The sequence below is a fragment of the Haematobia irritans genome, chromosome 3, assembly GCF_050003625.1.
Source record: "Haematobia irritans isolate KBUSLIRL chromosome 3, ASM5000362v1, whole genome shotgun sequence".
Taxonomy (NCBI): domain Eukaryota; kingdom Metazoa; phylum Arthropoda; class Insecta; order Diptera; family Muscidae; genus Haematobia; species Haematobia irritans.
The window spans coordinates 177,429,764-177,449,585 of NC_134399.1; the positions used below are offsets into that span (position 1 = coordinate 177,429,764).

Genomic DNA, 19,822 nt, shown 5'->3' on the forward strand with positions numbered 1-19,822 from the left:
TCTACGAGTCCATCATATTACTATTAATAATGTGACAATAATAAAACAAATCTCTGATCTGATTAAATATATTCAAAGTACAAATCAATTTATTAGAAAATATTGAGTGGTGTAATAACTAGTCGCGATTTTTAATTCAATGTAAGTTGCGTTCAAATCAAACAAATAGGGAAAAGCAAGTGCAATTTTTGTTCGTATCGCGAAATTTTAATATTTTCTATTATTATTATCTAACATCTGTGTAGTGGGTAGAGTTAAAAAAAAAACAAATACAACAAAATATTTGAAATCAATAAAATTCAATAATGATGGTTGTTAATGTAATTCTATTCTCTGCAAGTATATACAAACGAGTATGTAAACAATAGAAGGCATTAGCAACAACGATAACTAAATACAACAACAAAATACCCACTCAGACATTTTGATGTAATACTTTTGCGGAAATTTTTTTGCTTTCATTCTTTCTCGTTTTCCCCTTCGTGTAGAAAAAAACAGCTGATGTCACATGTGCGAGTCGTTAATCGCTATCAGTATCCACACAAATGTTTATGTGACGTAGTAAAGACGATGTTGTCAACTAGTCCGTTGGGAGAAAACGCCAAGAGGAATATTTTAAGCTGTTGAGTTTGATTTTGGTGAGAGGAACAGTTAACATAAATAATGAGCGGGCTTAATGTAAATCGGACTTGCTGTCTGGTATTAATATGATGACTTAGTTCTGATTAGTAAATAGAAGTGACAGATATTTGAAGAGAGACTCATCAGGCGATTATATCTCGATCGGAATTTCGAATATGAAGCGGCTTCCTTAAGAAAAATTGTATGAATTATTAGATTAATCGCTGGTATGAATTATTAGATTAATCGCTGTTCCGTATTATTTCTATACTGTCGTGGTTTCATAATAAAAATTCACGGTAAATAGGGGAGATGATACTAATATTATGCAATTTTATTTTTTGGTGATTCTGGGGTCGCCCCAGGAGAGGTCATAGCTATACCAATTTTCAGGAATTAATTTGGGCTAAGAATATCAAGTGTTCAATCCTATCCGGATACAGAATTGGTTATATATTTGTCCCAGCAAAAAAATTTAAAGTTCTTCTAAAGGCACAACTTTAAAAGCACTTCCAAAAATGTCCTCCCTAAGATGTTCTTTATTTTAACTGCACAGGAAGTTTAATTGAGTCAATTTTTAAAATTTTGTTGTTTCAAAAAGGTTAAAAACAGATTAAAAACAAGTAAGTAAAGTAGAAAGTCGGGCGGGGTCGACTATATCATATCCTAAACCTTACTGAATTAGTAAACATGAGCATTTGTGGGGTAACATTGATATACTCGTAGGTTTCGGAGATAAACCGCAGTTGTATTACCACCACGGTTGCCACAGTTGGTGGAATTCTACCCAAAATAGTAAGTTTTTTTTTGTTAAATCTCTATAAAAATAAAACTTTGGAAAAAGTTTCTATAAACAAATTTTTGTGAGAAATTTTTCTATAGAAATAATATTTTGACAATAAATTCTATAGAAATAAAATTTTGAGAAAAAATTCCATAGAAATAAAATTTTGAGTAAAATTTTTATAGAAATAATATTTTGAAAAAAAAAAATCTATAGAAATACAATTTTGACAAAATTTTCTATAGAAATAAAATGTTGACAAAATTGTCTACAGGAATAAAGTTTTGACTAAAATTGCTATAGAAATATTTGTTTGGTAGATTTGTGGTAATCTTCAAATTTTGTTAGATTTTTTTTTGGCACGAGTGGTAACTGTTGTTACCACACATTGTTAAAGATTAAGCCTTGCCGGCTTCTAATTTCCTCTTCTAGAGCCATCAAAAGTAAAAATTATTACAAATTGTGTAGAGTGAAAATGTTCCTACATCGTGGCCCTACGTCCCTACAAGACGCTAAATATTAAAAAAAAACCTACATATAGGGAATTTCCCCTACTTCTAGCAACACTGGCTGTAGTTGAAATTGCACCCACGGAGTTAGTATGCCACTAATATTGAACCCATTATTTAAAAAAAAGGAGAAAATCGTTTCATTAGTGTGGGTAATAAATCCAAATTTGTAAAAATCGAGCTATATTCTTATGTAAGAGCTACAAGTACGTATAAATACGATCGGCTAGTACATCAAAATTTGAAATTTGAGTAACATTGGTTAATAAATAAGACTACTATGGCCAAATTTGGGAAAATCGAGCGATCCATATATATATGGAAGCTATATCTAAATCTGAACCAATTTTCATAATATTTTGCGGGTTTAATTAATACCACAAAAGGTTACCTTGTGCAAAATTTGAGTAAGATCAGTTAAGACATGAGGCCTGTATGGTCAAACATAAGGTTATTAGGGGCGAATTTTTCAAAATCGGGCGATACATATATGGGAACTATACCTACATCTGAACCGATTTCGATGAAATTTTGCACATATAGTTAGTACTATAGAGGACTGGACCAAGCCAACTTTGAGTAAGATCGGTTAATACATAAGGCTTCTATGGCCAAATTTGAAAAAATCGGGCTATACATATATATGGGAGCTATATCTCAATCTGAACCGATTTCGATGATTTGTTGCACATATAGTAAGTGCTATAAAAGATTACATTTAGCCAACTTTGAGTAAGATCGGTTGATAAATAAGGGTTTTATGACCTAATTTGACAAAATCGGGCGATACATATATATGGCAGCTATATCAAAATCTGAACCGATTTCGATGAAATTTCGCAGACTTAAAGGGCGATGCAGGAGATTATTTTGTGCTTAATTTGACGACGATCGGTTAGTAAAAAGTACAACGTGACCCCATTTGTCCAAATCGGGCGAAACATATATGGGAGCTATATCTAAATTTGATCCGATTTCTTCCAAATTCAATAGCGTTCGTCCTTGTGTCCAACAAACTCCCTGTACCAAATTTCATCAAAATCGGTTAATAATTGCGACCGGAATCCTGTGAACAACAAATACATGGACAGACGGACGGACGGACACCAAGCGCTAGATCGACTCAAGAGGTGATTCTGAGTCGATCGGTATATATTTTATGGGGTCTAAAATCAATATTTCTGGTAGGCACATTTTTTGGCAGATCAAACTTATTATACCCTGACCACCATGTGGTTTAGGGTATAAAAATGCAAAATCCTTTTTAGAAAAATTGCGATTTTTTGAAAATATTTGATGTCAAACGTTCCAGACAAGCGTTATAATGCAATAAAAATCATAAAAAATTAACAAATTATTTATTCGTCAAAATATTACAAACTTTCTTAATTCACATCCAAAACATTGGATTCGCTTCACACCTTAAGAAGTGATGCAAATTCAGTGCAACGGCTGTTAAAATGGAGGACATCCGTCCTATGACAAGCCCATGTTAAATTAATCGCTCTGCGTCAATTTTGCATCACTTCCGTATACAAAAAGAACATTTTCACTGCTTTTGTGGCAACGTTTTTTTTTCTGGGGTATTAATGATTAACGGAAGCTACACTCAAACAAAGTTTACTTGGATCCAATGATATTAACTCTTACTTAAAGATATTTGTATTGATTTCGAGCCAAAGATGCGGCTTCTTTAAAATAACTAACAGTTGTTAGGGAGCTTTAAATCTAACATCTACAAAATTATTATTATGATATAGATATAAGTAATCGCTACTTCATTATTGCGATATATCAACAAAGCTGATCACATAAAACTAAATGTCAATTTAAAAATCCACATTGTTTAAAGAAAAAAATATATTTTTTAATTTAAAACATCTTTAAACCAAAAATGAAAAATCCTTTAAATAATTCCTAGCCTATTTTTGAATCTTTTTTTATTTTTTATTCAAAGATTCTATATATCAATTAATTTAGATATTATTTTTTAATGTTATTATGAACCTTCTTTTTACTAAAATTTCTGTATTTTAAAGAAATTTTGTCCTTAAGTTTCTGTATATAGAATGTATTAAAATCTAGGTTAAATTTTTGTTTCAGTGTACGTGATTTCCATTGATGGGCCAAAACAAATCGACAAAGATTTTGAAACAGTCAATTATATTTATCCGTTTCTGATTAATATCTAAATTGGAATGAAATAAGTTTACAATTCCAATTATTCACTAGATACACTCAAAAAAGTTTACTTGAATCCAAAGATTTTGACCTTCCCTTAAGGATTTTGGTATTGATTCCGAGCCAAGGATGTGGCTTCTTTAAAAGAAAGACATTTTTTAGCGACCTATCTGGCTTTAAATCTAGGACCAATAAAATTAAAATTAGGATACAGATCTCATTTATCAAATTTTTATTATCTTTTCGCGGTTTATTAATAAAGGTACTCACGTAGAAACAAATGACAGTTTAAAAATCCTAACTTTAACGGATACACTAATAGAAAAAGTTTCGTTATATTAACGAAATGTGTCGTTAAAAGTCACCCAACGAAAAAAATTCGATAATACAACGAAATTTTTCGTTAATATAACGAATTTTCTGTTAATTAACGTAACGTTTCGTACTGTTAACGAATATTTTCATTGTATTAATGAAAACGTTTCGTTATATCAATGAAAATTTTTCGTTGGCCGAGTTTTAATGAAATTTTCTTTTTTTATCTTAAATCTAAAGTTTCAATATTTCAGTTAATTAAGGACAATTTCTATACATCAAAAATGTGCTTCTTTACTTTAAAGAAAATAAGCCTTAGTTCATGTGTCTTTAATGGAGGGACGCAAATTTACAAAATTTGTGTCCTAAATTTAATGAAAAAAGTTTTTGAACCAAAGATTATAAACTTTATTTTATTTAAAATTTCATTATTTTAAAGAAATTTGTCCTTAATGTTTTGTAAATGTCGCATCCTAAAATTTAGGTTGCGTAATTTTTAATATGACGTAAATATTTTTTCAGTGCAATTTTGACTAAATATGATTTTAAAATTTAACGATAAAACAGCTGCTTTCATAAATACTTATTTTTAGAATACTTATGTTCCGAATACTTATTTCTTGTAGAAAACATCTTTTGCGTAGTCATTGTAATCGTTATATTCCATATGTTAAACAAAAACGTCTTCTATCGCAAACAAAAACATAACAGTTTGCAACACTAATATAATAGCATGCATATCAGGTCCCCTTCATTCCCCCCGCACACACGTGTAATAGTTTGAATACAGACTGATAGATAGTACGACACTACACAGAACCTGCATGCATAGCAATAAAAATTGTGTGTAAAACAAAAAAAAAAAAAACAAAAGCTTCCGTTTCACCCACAACAATGTACTATATTTTTGCAATTTTTTCTACCATTTCCTTGTATATCAAGAGTTGCCATATTGTCTATCAAAAGGATAAAGGAAGAATACGAATAGAATGTAATTTGAAAATCATGTGCTCAATTCAATTCACAAATTTAAACATATCTACGCAGTTTTACAGCACGTTTTTTGTATTTTGTTGGTATGCAAAAACAAAATGTAAATGTAGCCTTGATGACTTGCCAAAAACCAAATCATTCATTCAGTAGACAATTTTTATGACGCCTTATCTCATGAGATAATAAACAAAAATCATAAGAAAACACCTTAAAAAAAAGAAAATACATATTATTTTGTGCAGTCAACGTAATATCTTTAGAAATTGTGAGATAATGAGATCTCATTTGTTTTTCGAATAGGAAGCAATATTAAATATAGACACTTGCATAAACTAATATATATTTTTAGAAAAAAAAGCATATGACCAGTATTTGAATTATTTATTAACAAAATATATTTTTTAAATCTCTTTTTGAAACTTACAAATAAATTTTATATAGAGACTGGCTTTCAATTTTATTGATCAAAAATTATTTTAAATTTAACAAGTATATACGGCCGTAAGTTCGGCCAGGCCGAAGCTTATGTACCCTCCACCATGGATTTCGTAGAAACTTCTAGTAAAGACTGTCATCCACAATCGAATTACTTGGGTTGCGGTAACACTTGCTGATGGCAAGGTATCTTAAAACATCCTAACACCGTCTTCTAAATTGTAAGTTAGTCCATACATGGTATATATTAAACTAACAAAAAGGCCGATTAAATACGTAAATAATTCAGTTTGACAAAATTTTCTATAGCAATAAAATTTTGACAAAATTTTCTATAGAAATAAAATTTTGACAAAATTTTCTATAGTAATAAAATTATGACAAAATTGTCTATAGTAATAAAATTTTGACAAAAATTTTTATAAAAATAAAATTTTGACAAAATTTTCTATAGAAATAAAATTTTGATAGATTATTATTGGTTCGAGTGGCAACCATGAATATGAACTGATATGGACAATTTTTTGTGTGATTGGGGATCGGATATATATAACTATATACCGATATGGATCAATTCCTGCATGGTTGTTAGAGACCATATACTAAGACCACGTACTAAATTTCAATCAAATCGGATGAATTTTGCTTTTCCAAAAGGCACCGGCGGTCAAATCTGGTGATCGGTTTATATGGCGGCTATATATAATTATGGACCGATGTTGACCAATTTTCGCATGGTCATTAGAAACCATATACTTACACCATGTACCAAATTTCAGCCGGATCGGATGAAATTTTCTTCTCTTAGAGGCTCCGCAAGCCAAATCTGCGGATCGGTTTATATGGGGGCTATATATAATTATGGACCGATGTGGACCAATTTTTGCATGGTTGTTGGAGACCATATACTTACAGCATGTACCAAATTTCAGCCGGATCGGATGAAATGTGCTTCTCTTACAAGCTCCGCAAGCCAAATCTGGGGATCGGTTTATATGGGGGCTATATATGGTTGTTAGAGATCATATACTAACACCATGTACCAAATTTCAGTTTGACAAAATTTTCTATAGCAATGAAATTTTGACAAAATTTTCTATGGAAATAAAACTTTGACAAAATTTTCTATACAAATAAAATTTTGACAAAATTTTCTATACAAATAAAATTTTGACAAAATTTTCTGTAGTAATAAAATTATGACAAAATTGTCTATAGTAATAAAATTTTGACAAAATTTTGACCAATTTTCGCATGGTCATTAGAGACCATATACTTACACCATGTACCAAATTTGAACTGAATCAGATGAATTTTGGTCTTCCAAGAGGCTCCGGAGGTCAAATCTAGTGATCGGTTTATTAAATTTGCTTCTCTTACAAGCTCCGCAAGCCAAATCTGGGGATCGGTTTATATCAGGGCTATATATAATTATGGACCGATGTGGACCAATTTTTCCATGGTTGTTAGAGATCATATACTAACACCATGTACCAAATTTCAGCCGGATCGGATGAAATTTACTTCTCTTAGAGGATTCGCAAGCCAAATTTGGGGGGTCCGTTTATATGGGGGCTATACGTAAAAGTGGACGGATATGATTTCAACAGACGGACATGCTTAGATCGACTCCGATTTTCACCACGACCCAGAATATATATACTTTATGGAGTCTTGGAGCAATATTTCGATGTGTTACAAACGGAACGACAAAGTTAATATACCCCCCTATGGTGGAGGGTATAAAAAGAAAAAAATATTTTAATTTATAAATGTGGAAAAATATTTAATATAAAAAAATTTTTTATATTTTTAATAAATCTGGTTTTTCAATTCATAGTACAATCAATCGTCCTTTGTTAACTCCATTGTTGAAAATTTTCGCAGGAAGTAATGCTATTTAGAGATAGACTTAATTTTAACCTTATGGACTTCTTGTGATGCTTAGTAGTTTTCGCAATAAATTTAAATTTACTGAATTTTTCTGTGTATAAAACACAGAAAGACAATTAAAGTAATAGCCCTCATAAGGACTAGTCTCCCGATGTGAATTCTTGAGGGAATGGAATTTTGAAATCTAGAAGAATTTTAGGTCCATAAAGTGCTAAATTTGGTATTTATCGGTCCATGTTTTGATATTCACCTGTTTAAATAATTTTCTAAGAATTTTTTTTCGGTATAATGAACATAGTACCCACCTTTACTATTAAACCTGAAATGACTAAGAGATCTTCTGTTTCTTACATTTTATATTTCAGTCTTTTTCAAAGCAATAGAAAAGAATTTGAAATTAATGACGTATTTCTTGTAGCATTACGTCGATATAAACAAATGCAACGAAATTACAATTGTCAGAGAATTTGATTTGATAGGGGAATTCATTTTAGTATAATTTCAACTATTCGGGCCTTTAGATCGGTAGAACACAACATATCAATCGAATTCGCCATATTGAAAACTAAGTGCTTAGTGAATAATACATTATAATAAAATTAGCAAAAACATTTTATATATCATTTTAAGAGGTAATTGCAATAATAAAAAAAATAATTCTAATAAAAATATGAAATAATGCAAACATTGACCTTCCTTCCCATTACGAATACCAATAAATAAAACATGTCCTTGAACTTGTACCATACGGTGGTCAGCGGATTATTCCACTACCTCATTTTGGTTGATATCAAAAATAGTTCTTTTTTTTCTATGCATTCTGCTGGCTTTGTATCAAAAAAATTTTTGTTATTTTATTTTATTTATTTTACAAAGTCCAACAAAATAAAAACGTTGTGGCGTCTCTTTGTCTAACACATCGAATGAGTGATCAGTAAATGATCTTTAGATTTTTTTATTTAAAAAAAAAATATATACACACCGTCTGTGAAAATGCGTATGCAAAACATTGCGATTAATCAAACGCATAATAATAAGGGGGAAATAACCTTATATGTTTATTCATAACCTGCATTTTTGCGAAAAGAATTTTTTTTATGAAAACCTATTATAAAAGTGTACTAAAAATAAAATATTTTTAAATTCAAATAAATTGTGTGGAGATAAAACAAGGCGCACCGTCTAACCATAGCAAGTTAGTAATTAAGTGGAAATACATCAACTGAAGCATTGTCTTTTTTTTAATAGTGGTTGGTGTAATATAAAGAATTTCAAGTGTTGAAAAATGTTAAACGATAATAAAAAAACATATATTATAAAAAATTTAGTTTCAAACAACTACAAAACAAGTATATACGGCCGTAAGTTCGGCCAGGCTGAATCTTATGTACCCTCCACCATGGATTGCGTAGAAACTTCTACGATAGACTGTCGTCCACAATTGAATTACTTGGGTTGTGGTATCTTAAAACTTCTTAACATCGTTTTCTAATCGATAGTCCATAACATACGTGGTAGAGAGTCAGAATTGAAATATGGGAGTCTCTTATATGGGGGCTATATACAATTATGAACTTGATATGGACCAGTTTTTTGTGATTGGGGATTGATTTATCTGAGGGCTATATAACTATAGACCGATATGGACCGATTTCGACCAATTTTTGCATGGGTGTTTGAGGCCATATACCAAATTTCCAAATTTCAACTGAATCAGATGAATTTTGGTCTTCCCAGAGGCTCCGGAGGTCAAATCTGGTGACCGCTTTATATGGGTGCTATATATAATTATGGACCGATATGGACCATTTTTTGCATGGTCATTAGAGACCATTTACTAACACCATGTACCAAATTTCAGTCGGATCGGATGAAATTTGCTTCTCTTAGAGGCTCCCAAGCCAAATCGGGGGATCGGTTTATATGGGGGCTATATATAATTATGGACCGATGTGAACCAATTTTTGCATGGTTGTTAGAGATCATATGCTGACACCATGTACCAAATTTCAGCCGGATCGAATGATATTTACTTCTCTTAGAGTCCCCGTAAGCCAAATTTGGGGGTCCATTTATATGGGGGCTATACGTAAAAGTGGACCGATATGGCCCATATGCAATACCATGCGACCTACATCAATAACAACTACTTGTGCCAAGTTTCAAGTCGATAGCTTGTTTCGTTCGGAAGTTAGCGTGATTTCAACAGACGGACGGACGGACGGACATGCTCAGCTCGACTCAGAATTTCACCACGACCCAGAATATATATACTTTATGGGGTCTTAGAGCAATATTTCGATGTGTTACAAACGGAATGACAAAGTTAATATACCCCCATCCTATGGTGGTGGGTATAAAAATATGAAATAAAATAAACAAGTAAGGAAAGTCTAAAGTCGGGTGGGCCGACTATATTATACCCTACACCAATTGTAGATCCACATTTTCATTCCATATCAAATCCGTCAAATGTGTTTGGTGCTATATAACAAGTTGGCTGATAAGTCCCTGGTCTAACGAGGAAAATCACATTTTTTGTCAAAATTCGTTTTTATTATTCAACATAGTTCCCTTCAAGAGCGATACAACGATTATAACGACCTTCCAATTTTTTGATACCATTTTGGTAGTACTCCTTCGGTTTTGTCTCAAAATAGGCCTCAGTTTCGGCGATCACATCTTCATTGTAGCCAAATTTTTCCCTGAGAGCATCCTTTTGAGGTCTGAGAACAAGAAAACGTCGCTGGGGCCAGATCAGGAGAATACGGTGGGTGGGGAAGCAATTCGAAGCCCAATTCATGAATTTTTGCCATCGTTCTCAATGACTTGTGGCACGGTGCGTTGTCTTGGCGGAACAACACTTTTTTCTTCTTCATATGGGGGCGTTTTGCCGCGACCTTCAAACGCTCCAATAACGCCATATAATAGTCACTGTTGATGGTTTTTCCCTTCTCAAGATAATCGATAAAAATTATTCCATGCGCATCCCAAAAAACAGAGGCCATTACTTTTCTAGCGGACTTTTTAGGCAATTTTGCAAAAGTGTATTTATAAGGTATCGGTCGATAGATATGTATTAGACGTATAGGAAAATTGGAGTCATTTTTACAAGTTTTCGACTTAGCAGTGTCGGTTTTACAAGGAAAATGTGGGTATTTTGGCAAATTTTGCCGAAATCACAAAAAAACATATATATGGCAGTTATCTCTAAATCTGAACCGATTTCAACCAAATTTGGCGTTCAAAGCTACAGTGTTAATTTTACTCCCTGTGCAAAATTTCACTTAAATCGGATTACAACTTTGACCTCTGTTGTCATATGAGTGAAAATCGGGGGAAGGACATATATGGGAGCTATATATAAATCTGACCCGATTTCAACCAAATTTGGCACACATAGCTACAATATTAATTCTACTTCCTGTGCAAAATTTAAAGTAAATTAGGGCAAAATTCTGGCTTCTGGGGCCCTAGGAGTTCATATCGGGAGAAAGATATATATGGGAGCTACATATATCTAAAACTTAACCGATTTCTTCCAAAATCAATAGGGTTCTATTATGACCCAAAAAAATACTTGTGCCAAATTTGAAATCGATTAGACTTAAATTGCGACCTAGACTTTGAATACAAAAATGTGTTCACAGACAGACGGACATGGCTAGATCGACTCAGGGGCCGATTCTGAACACTATTGCTAAAGAACTCATATGTCTATCTCGTCTCCTTCTGGGTGTTGCAAACATATGCACTAACTTATAATACCCAGGGTATAAAAATATATGCAAAAAATTACCAAAATATAAAGTTGAAAATAAACTGTATTTCTATAAATCCAATAATTGTCAACTAACCTAAAATTTTACGATTTTTATAAAAATAAATATCTACAGTATTTTACGAAAACTAAATATTAATATACAAATAAATTATTTTTATAGAAATAAAATGTGCAATATATATAACTAAAAACGATAAAGAAGAAAACATTTAGTATATCAAACAAAATCTTTCAGAAAATTAGATTTTAAAAATTGTAATAAAAATTTCTAAATTTAATAAAAATTAATTTAGTTTAGAAATTTTTATTACAATTTTGAAGATTAAAATATATTTTAACATAAATAAAATGTTCAATTTTTAATGGAATTAAGTTCCTTTTTTTTGTTTTATAAAACAATATTTTCTACTAAACCCGCATCAATTAATGCAAAAATTTGTCAACTAAATTAAATTTTGTTTATTTTCTATCCTAATAAGCAAAATATTATTTTTCGATATTTTTTGAAAAAAATATTCACATTTTTATAAAAAATAACATACTGAACAAAATCAATTTTTATTCAAACATATGATCCTACACATTAGTACTACTTATAGTGGATCCTATTGTACAGGACATGGCCTTGAAAACGTAATCTGGCGTTTTTTTTGGTTTGAATATTTTTAATTATTAACGATATATCTGATAATATCTGGTTTGTAAACACGCTTACCACGGTTTGTAGAATTCTATCATAAATGGTAGATTATTTACTGTTTGGCAGATTCGAAGAATTCTTGATGTTTTGGTAGATTTTGCAAAATATTCCTCCCCAACATTGAGATACTTCACAAATTTCCTCTAGACATAAGAAATTTAACAACATTTTCTATAGAAAAAAATGTTGACGAATTTATTTCGGCATTAGCCGGCTATCATGCAAAACCTTTTTTTCGGAAGGTTCAAGTGTGTTCATTGTTGGGTTTAATGAACTGCCTGAATTTATTCTGATAATTGGTTGATAGTTTTACTGCAAGTAGAGGATGCTGATGAGGAATGTGGTAATTCCGAAACGTGCGTCCATCCAACCATCTTGCAGTCTATAGGGCTTTGCCCAAATAAATTTGACACACATTCTTTTCCTCTGTTGGTTAAGCTACACTTGTAGTTTAGTCAATGTATGGTTTTAAGCTGAAATAAAAAAACAACGAAAATTTTCTATAGAAATAAAATTTGACCAAATTTTCTATAAAAATAAAATTTGACCAAATTTTCTATAGAAATTACATTTTTACAACATTTTCTATAGAAATAAAATTTTGACAAAATGTTCTATAAAACAAAAATTTTGACAAAATTTTCTATAAAAATAAAATTTTGACAACAATTTCTATAAAAATAAAATTTTGACAACAATTTCTATAAAAATAAAATTCTGACAACAATTTCTATAAAAATAAATTTTTAACAAAATTTTCTATAGAAATGAAATTGTGACAAATTTGTTTTAAAAAATAAAGTTTTACAAAATTTTCTATTGTAATAAAATTTCGACAAAATGTTTTATAGAAATAAAATTTCGACAAAATTTTTTGTGGAAATAAAATTTTGACAAAATTTTCTATAAAACTAATATTTTGACAAAATTTTCTATAAAAACATTTTGACAAAATTTTCTATAGAAATAACATTTTGACAAAATTTTCTATAAAACTAAAATGTTGACGAAATATTCTACAAAACTAAAATTTTGACAAAATTTTCTATAAAAATAAAATATTGACAAAATTTTCTATAAAAATACAATTTTGACAACAATTTCTATAAAAATAAAATTTTGACAACAATTTCTATAAAAATAAAATTTTGACAACAATTTGTATAAAAATAAATTTTTAACAAAATTTGCTATAGAAATGAAATTGTGACAAATTTGTTCTAAAAAATAAATTTTTACAAAATTTTCTATTGAAATAAAATTTTGACAAATGTTTTATAGAAATAAAATTTCGACAAAATTTTTTGTGGAAATAAAATTTTGACAAAATTTTCTATAAAAACAACATTTTGACAAAATTTTCTATAAAACTAAAATTTTGACAAAATTTTCTATAAAACTAAAATTTTGACAAAATTTTCTATAAAACTAAAATTTTGACAAAATTTTCTAAAAAATACAATTTTGACAAAATTTTCGACAAAAATTTTTGTGGAAATAAAATTTTGACAAAATTTTCTATAAAAACAACATTTTGACAAAATTTTCTATAGAAATAACATTGTGACAAAATTTTCTATAAAACTAAAATTTTGACGAAATTTTCTATAAAAATACAATTTTGACAAAATTTTCTATAGAAATTAAAATGTAACAAATTTGTTATAAAAATTAAATTTTGACAAAATTTTCTATAGAAATAAAATTTTGTCAAATTTTTTATGAAATAAAATTTCGACAAAATTTTCTGTGGAAATAACATTTTGACACAATTTTCTATAGAAATAAAATGTTTACAAAATTTTTTTATAGAAATAAAATTTTGACAAAATTTTCTATAAAACTAAAATTTTTACAAAATTTTCTATAAAATAAAATTTTGCCAACATTTTCTATAGAAATAACATTTTGACAAAATTTTCTATAGAAATATAATTAAAAAAATCTATATAAATAAAATTTTGACAAAACTTTCTATAGAAATACAATTTTGATCAAATTTTCTATAGAAATATGATTTTGAAAAAAAATCAATATAAATATAATTTTAACAAACTTTCCATAGAAATACAAATTTGACAAAATTTTCTATAGAAATACAATATTGACAAAATTTTCTATAGAAATAAAATTTTGACAAAATTTTCTGTAGAAATAAAATGTTGACAAAATTTTCCATAGAAATATACTGTTGACAAAATTTTCTATAGAAATAAAATTTTGACAACACAACACTAGAAGTAAGAATTTTAACAACATTTTCTATAGAAATAAAATTTTGAGAAAATTTTCTATAGAAATACATTTTGGAAAAAATTTTATAGAAATAACATTTTGAAAAAATTTCTATACAAATAAAAAAACAAAATGAAATCATAAAAAATCTGTAATTAAATCAATTAAAAATTAATTAAAAATGAGGAAGAAATAAATTATTTTTTGATCAAGTATTTTTATTTCTAATTAAATCTGTGATTGATATATATTTTTGTGATTGAAGAAAAATCAATTTAGTACAATTATTATTGTATCAATTAATTTCGTGACAGAACATTTTTTAGTTATTAATTTATTTATCGAGTAATTACACCCAGAGAAGGAATATGATCACCTCAACCATGTTTCAAGAGCAAAATGTTATTTTTGAATGGTGACCATGTAACATGTTTGTCGCAACCATGTTATTTTCTCGGAGGTTATGTGTCTGATTTCGGCAAGCATATTATTTTTGGCGAGAAAAGAACATTTTTGCCATAAACATGTTACATGGTCACCATCCAAAAATAACATTTTGCTCTTGAAACATGGTTGAGGTGATCATATTCCTTCTCTGCGTGTACATTTACAATAAAATTATAAATATAAGTGTAAGCTAGGGTCTTAGGGAGCCACCGTGTGGCAATGGTTAGCATGCCCGCCTTGCATACACAAGGTCGTGTGTTCGATTCCTGCTTCGACCGAACACCAAAAAGTTTTTCAGCGGTGGATTTCAAAGCTTCTCTAAGTGGTTTCACTGCAATGTGGCCCCTATCATAGAGCTTAACATGGAATCGGGCAGCACTCAGTTATAAGAGAGAAGTTCACCAATGTGGTATCACAATGGACTGAATAGTCTATGTGAGCCTGATATATCGGGCTGCCACCTAACCTAACCTAAGCTAGGATCTTAAGAACATTTTTTATGTGTATGGCATATAATGTAGCTAAAATTTTCAACAAAAAAATATATTTTTTTGGTGAGTTTACTGTTTTTGGCTTATAATTAATTTCAATATTCTTATTGCAAGTATTTCGATTTTGAATCCTTTGTAAATTTCGAAATTCAATTTTTTTTGTAATAATCTTGGACAAGTGATATGAATTTTAAAGAAATTATTAAGTGCGTGATTCGTGACAAAAATTGCATTTGTTTTGTGGATATAAAAATTAAAAAAAAAGAAAAATACTATAATATAAACTATTTTAGAACTTACCTAAGATGCCTTTAAGTGTACAATTTATAAGAACTCAATGGAGAGCTTTTACAACGACACACCCATTGGTAAGAGGTTCCATTACGTATGCCGTTCTATGGCCCACTAGTAGTTTAATACAACAGACCATGGAGGGTAAAAATTTTCGTAAGTAATATATCCTGAGATCCTGTGGGAAAAATGCAACACTAAAAAGACAATGGCTACGTATTCGATTGTTTCCAGGTACCTACGATTATATGAGAGCCTTAAGGTTTGGTATATTCGGGTCATTGTATGTGGCACCCACACTATATGCCTGGGTAAGATTATCATCTGCCATGTGGCCCCAGATGTCTTTGCGAGTGGGTCTGGTTAAAGTAGGCGAATTTTGTAATATATTATTATAATTTATTTTAAAATAATTTTTTTATTTGTTTACCAATCTATAGGCTGCTGTGGAACAATTTTCCTATGGACCTTTTGCTTGTGCAAGTTTCTTTGCTGGTATGTCATTTCTGGAAGGCAAGACTACCAAGGAAGCTATACAGGAAGTGAAAAATAAATTTATACCAACATTCAAGGTAAATTTGCAAATAATGTAATATCCTTATATCAAATGAATTAGATAATTTGTATTTGTCTTATAGGTTGGCATTTATATATGGCCAATTTTGCAGACCATTAATTTTTCAATGGTCCCGGAAAGACATCGTTTAGTATTCGTTAGCATTTGTAGTCTTATGTGGACTACCTTTTTAGCCTACATGAAAAGAATGGATGTCAATGACCAAGAACAATTAATCCTTCACAATAAAGAGGAAACTAATCGGGGGAAGCCAGCTTTGTCGATATAATTATATTTAGAATCTAATTTAGGCAAAATATTAGTGCAATTGTATCTGTTTTTATGCTTAAGAGAAAAATATTCCAAAATTGTTATTTACTATTGTCTCATGAAATGTTCATATGTATATGCGATGAAGAATTGTACAAATGCATTTATTTATTTGTTTAAAAAATAATGGCCGTTTTATTGAGAAATCTGAATTAATATTATATCAAGAGTTATATATACAAAAAACCTCATATATAAATTTATCAAAATTATCTGTAAAATTTAAATGTTTTTAAACTGAACCGATGAACTTCAGAATGTGGAGCGTTGAAGTACATCCATTAACATTTCGAAAATTTTGGCTTTGTACAAAAAGAGCATGACTACCTGGCATATAAAGGTTAAATCTCCACTCAGTGCTGGTGACATTTTAGAGTGTTTCACATCTTTTATAGGTGGTGTCGCATATACACTCACAAAAAGGTGAACCCACCATGAAAGAAAATTTAGGTTAGTTTTATAAATTTTATTCAAACTATAGTACAAACTCAGATGAGATAAAAAGATAAAATTGTTCGACAAATTCAAAATTAATTAGACATGTGGTTATTAAATTTTTTCACTAATTGAAGAAAATTTCTTATTAGAAAAAAAAAAATTGGAGTTAAAAAATTGCCAAAAAATGGCATCATACGAAGATCAAGATGAACACATTTTTGGTAAAATTTAAATATTTTAGGAAAACTAGAATTTAGAAAAATTGTATGCTTAATTTGTGTATAACGTTTTTCTCCTTTTCATGCAACTAAAGTAAACAAATATTTATTAAAGTGAAAGAAACATTCTCATAATGGGAATTTTTTAACTAAAACATAATAATTTCCATGAACTAAAATAAAGTAAATAGGCTTTAGTGCCCTCTTCGGTGTATTCCTTTGCCGTTCAGACTCGATTATGAGAAATCTGATTACCAACAATGCATTAGTTAAAACAAGGAATCCAGCGGATCCGGAAGTGATCCAAATTTGGTGGAGAAGCGATGAATGTAACATAGGCTTGTCATAGGACGGATGTCCACAATTCCAACAGCTGTTGCACTGAATTTACATCACCTCTTAAGGTGTGATCCGAATTCAGTATTTTGGATGTAAATTAAAAAATGTTGTGATATTTTGCCAAATATTAATTTTTTATAACTTTTGTAGTTAAAATAAAGAACATCTTTGGGAGGACATTTTTGGAAGTACTTTTAAAGTCGTACGTGTAAAGTTGTTGTTCTAAACATATACATTTTTGTGGTGGGTTGGTACACTTTTCACCACAATTTACGAAATTAGGTCCTTTCATAAAAAAACACATAAGGAAAGTCTAAAGTCGGGCGGGGCCGACTATATTATACCCTACACCACTTTGTGGATCTACAATTTCGATACCATCTGAAATCCTTCAAATTTGTTGTTATGTTGTCGTATGCATATATTTAAATCTGAATCGATTTTCGAATTTGCGGTGGAATATGATCACCCCAATCATGTTTCAGGAGCAAAACGTTTTTATACCCTCCACCATAGGATGGGGGTATATTAACTTTGTCATTCCGTTTGTAACACATCGAAATATTGCTCTGGGGTCTTAGAGCAATATTTCGAAAGTATATATATTCTAGGTCGTGGTGAAATTCTGAGTCGATCTGAGCATGTCCGTCCTTCCGTCCGTCTGTTGAAATCACGCTAACTTCCGAACGAAACAAGCTATCGACTTGAAACTTGGCACAAGTAGTTGTTATTGATGTAGGTCGGATTGTATTGCAAATCGGCCATATCGGCCATATAAACGGACCCCCAAATTTGGCTTGCTATTGCTCTAAGAGAAGCAAATTTCATCCGATACGGCTCCGATCCGATACATGGTGTTAGTATATGGTCTCTAACAACTATGCAAAAATTGGTCCATATCGGTCCATAATTACATATAGCCCCCATATAAACCGATCCCCCGATTTGGCTTGCGGAGCCTCTAAGAGAAGCAAATTTCATCCGATCCGGCTGAAATTTGGTACATGGTGTTGGTATATGTTCTCTAATGACCATGCAAAAATTGGTCCATATCGGTCCATAATTATATATAGCCCCCATATAAATCGATTCCCAGATTTGTCCTCCGGAGCAGGGTTGGCCTGCCACAAACTGTGACTTTTGCGACATACATTTGCGACGGTATAATACGTATGTCGCAAAAGTCGTAAACCTACTGTAGAAAACCAAATTTTGAATAGAAGAAATCCTGAACATTTTTTAATTTAGTTTGACATCATTCGCTATGAGTTTCTGCAGAAATTTGTGAAAGTTTTCCTATGGTCAAGCCTATTTTCTTAGGTGGTATCGAAATTCCCGTTGGTGAGTTTGCAAAATACCTTGGGGTTATATTGGACAGGAGACTGAACTTAAAGCTAAGAAAGGACGAGAAAATCCACGGTTACCCTGTACTCGTGCAAAAGGCAATTGGGAACTGGGGGACTAAAACCGAAAATTGTGAACATTCCTAAGAATTGAAACTTCTTCGCACATACCATCGTCTTGGATATCATCGAATTCGCTGCCTAGCTGACGCGACTAAAGTATTTTCAGTTTGCGACTTTTGTTACTTTTTCTACATTTACGACGCGTATGTGACGTTTACGACGTTTACAACTTTGCGACAGTCGCAAACCTAAAAAAGTTTGATACAGACCATCTCTGCTCCGGAGCCTCTTGGTGGAGCAAAATTCATCCGATCCGGTTGTAATTTGCACCGTGGTGTTAGTATAAGGCCTCTAATATCCATGCCAAAATTGGTCCATATCGGTCTATAGTTATATATAGCCGATCCCCAATCATACAAAAATTGGTCTATATCGGTTCATATTCATGGTTGCCACTCGAGCCAAAAATAATCTACCAAAATTTTATTTTTATGGAAAACATTGTCAAAATGTTATTTCTATAGAAAATTTTGTCAAAATTTTATTTGTATAGACAATTTTGTAAAAATTTTATTTCAATAGGCAATTTTGTTTAAAATTTTATTTCTATAGAAAATTTTGTCAAAATTTTGTTTCTATAGAAAATTTTTTCCAAATTTTATTTCTATAGAAAATTTTTTCCAAATTTTATTTCTATAGAAATTTTTTTTCCAAATTTTACTACTATAGAAAATGTTGTCAAAATTTTATTTTGTCAAAATTTTATTTCTATAGAAACTTTAAACTTAATTATATACGTATTTAATCGGCCTTTTTTAGTTTAATATATACTACGTATGGACCACCTTGTAATTAG

General features: G+C 30.4%; 4 protein-coding genes across 6 annotated transcripts in view; all 4 read left to right on the forward strand.

Moving 5' to 3' along the window:
* Positions 1 to 16,692, forward strand: LOC142228767 (mpv17-like protein). Its single transcript, XM_075299278.1, has 5 exons — positions 1 to 141; positions 15,682 to 15,835; positions 15,914 to 16,047; positions 16,120 to 16,251; positions 16,318 to 16,692. Exons 2-5 carry the CDS (start codon positions 15,694 to 15,696, stop codon positions 16,522 to 16,524), a joined length of 615 nt encoding a protein of 204 aa, XP_075155393.1. The 5' UTR covers positions 1 to 141; positions 15,682 to 15,693; the 3' UTR covers positions 16,525 to 16,692.
* LOC142228768 (mpv17-like protein) overlaps positions 4 to 19,822 on the forward strand; it is a 23,256-nt gene continuing 3,437 nt past the window's right edge. Inside the window, exon 1 of one of the 2 annotated variants that reach the window (XM_075299279.1) lies at positions 4 to 141. The gene's annotated coding sequence lies outside the window, so the exon portion shown is untranslated. Of the gene's footprint in view, positions 142 to 8,233; positions 8,364 to 19,822 lie in introns of those variants that run through there. The other variant, XM_075299280.1, reaches the window with a different exon arrangement.
* The window catches only part of LOC142228769 (uncharacterized), a 45,259-nt gene continuing 33,670 nt past the window's right edge, over positions 8,234 to 19,822 (forward strand). The window contains exon 1 of the mRNA XM_075299281.1: positions 8,234 to 8,363. The gene's annotated coding sequence lies outside the window, so the exon portion shown is untranslated. The remainder of the gene's footprint in view (positions 8,364 to 19,822) is intronic.
* Positions 8,242 to 19,822, forward strand: part of LOC142228766 (mpv17-like protein) — a 20,593-nt gene continuing 9,012 nt past the window's right edge. The window contains exon 1 of one of the 2 annotated variants that reach the window (XM_075299276.1): positions 8,242 to 8,363. The gene's annotated coding sequence lies outside the window, so the exon portion shown is untranslated. Of the gene's footprint in view, positions 8,364 to 8,899; positions 8,927 to 19,822 lie in introns of those variants that run through there. The other variant, XM_075299277.1, reaches the window with a different exon arrangement.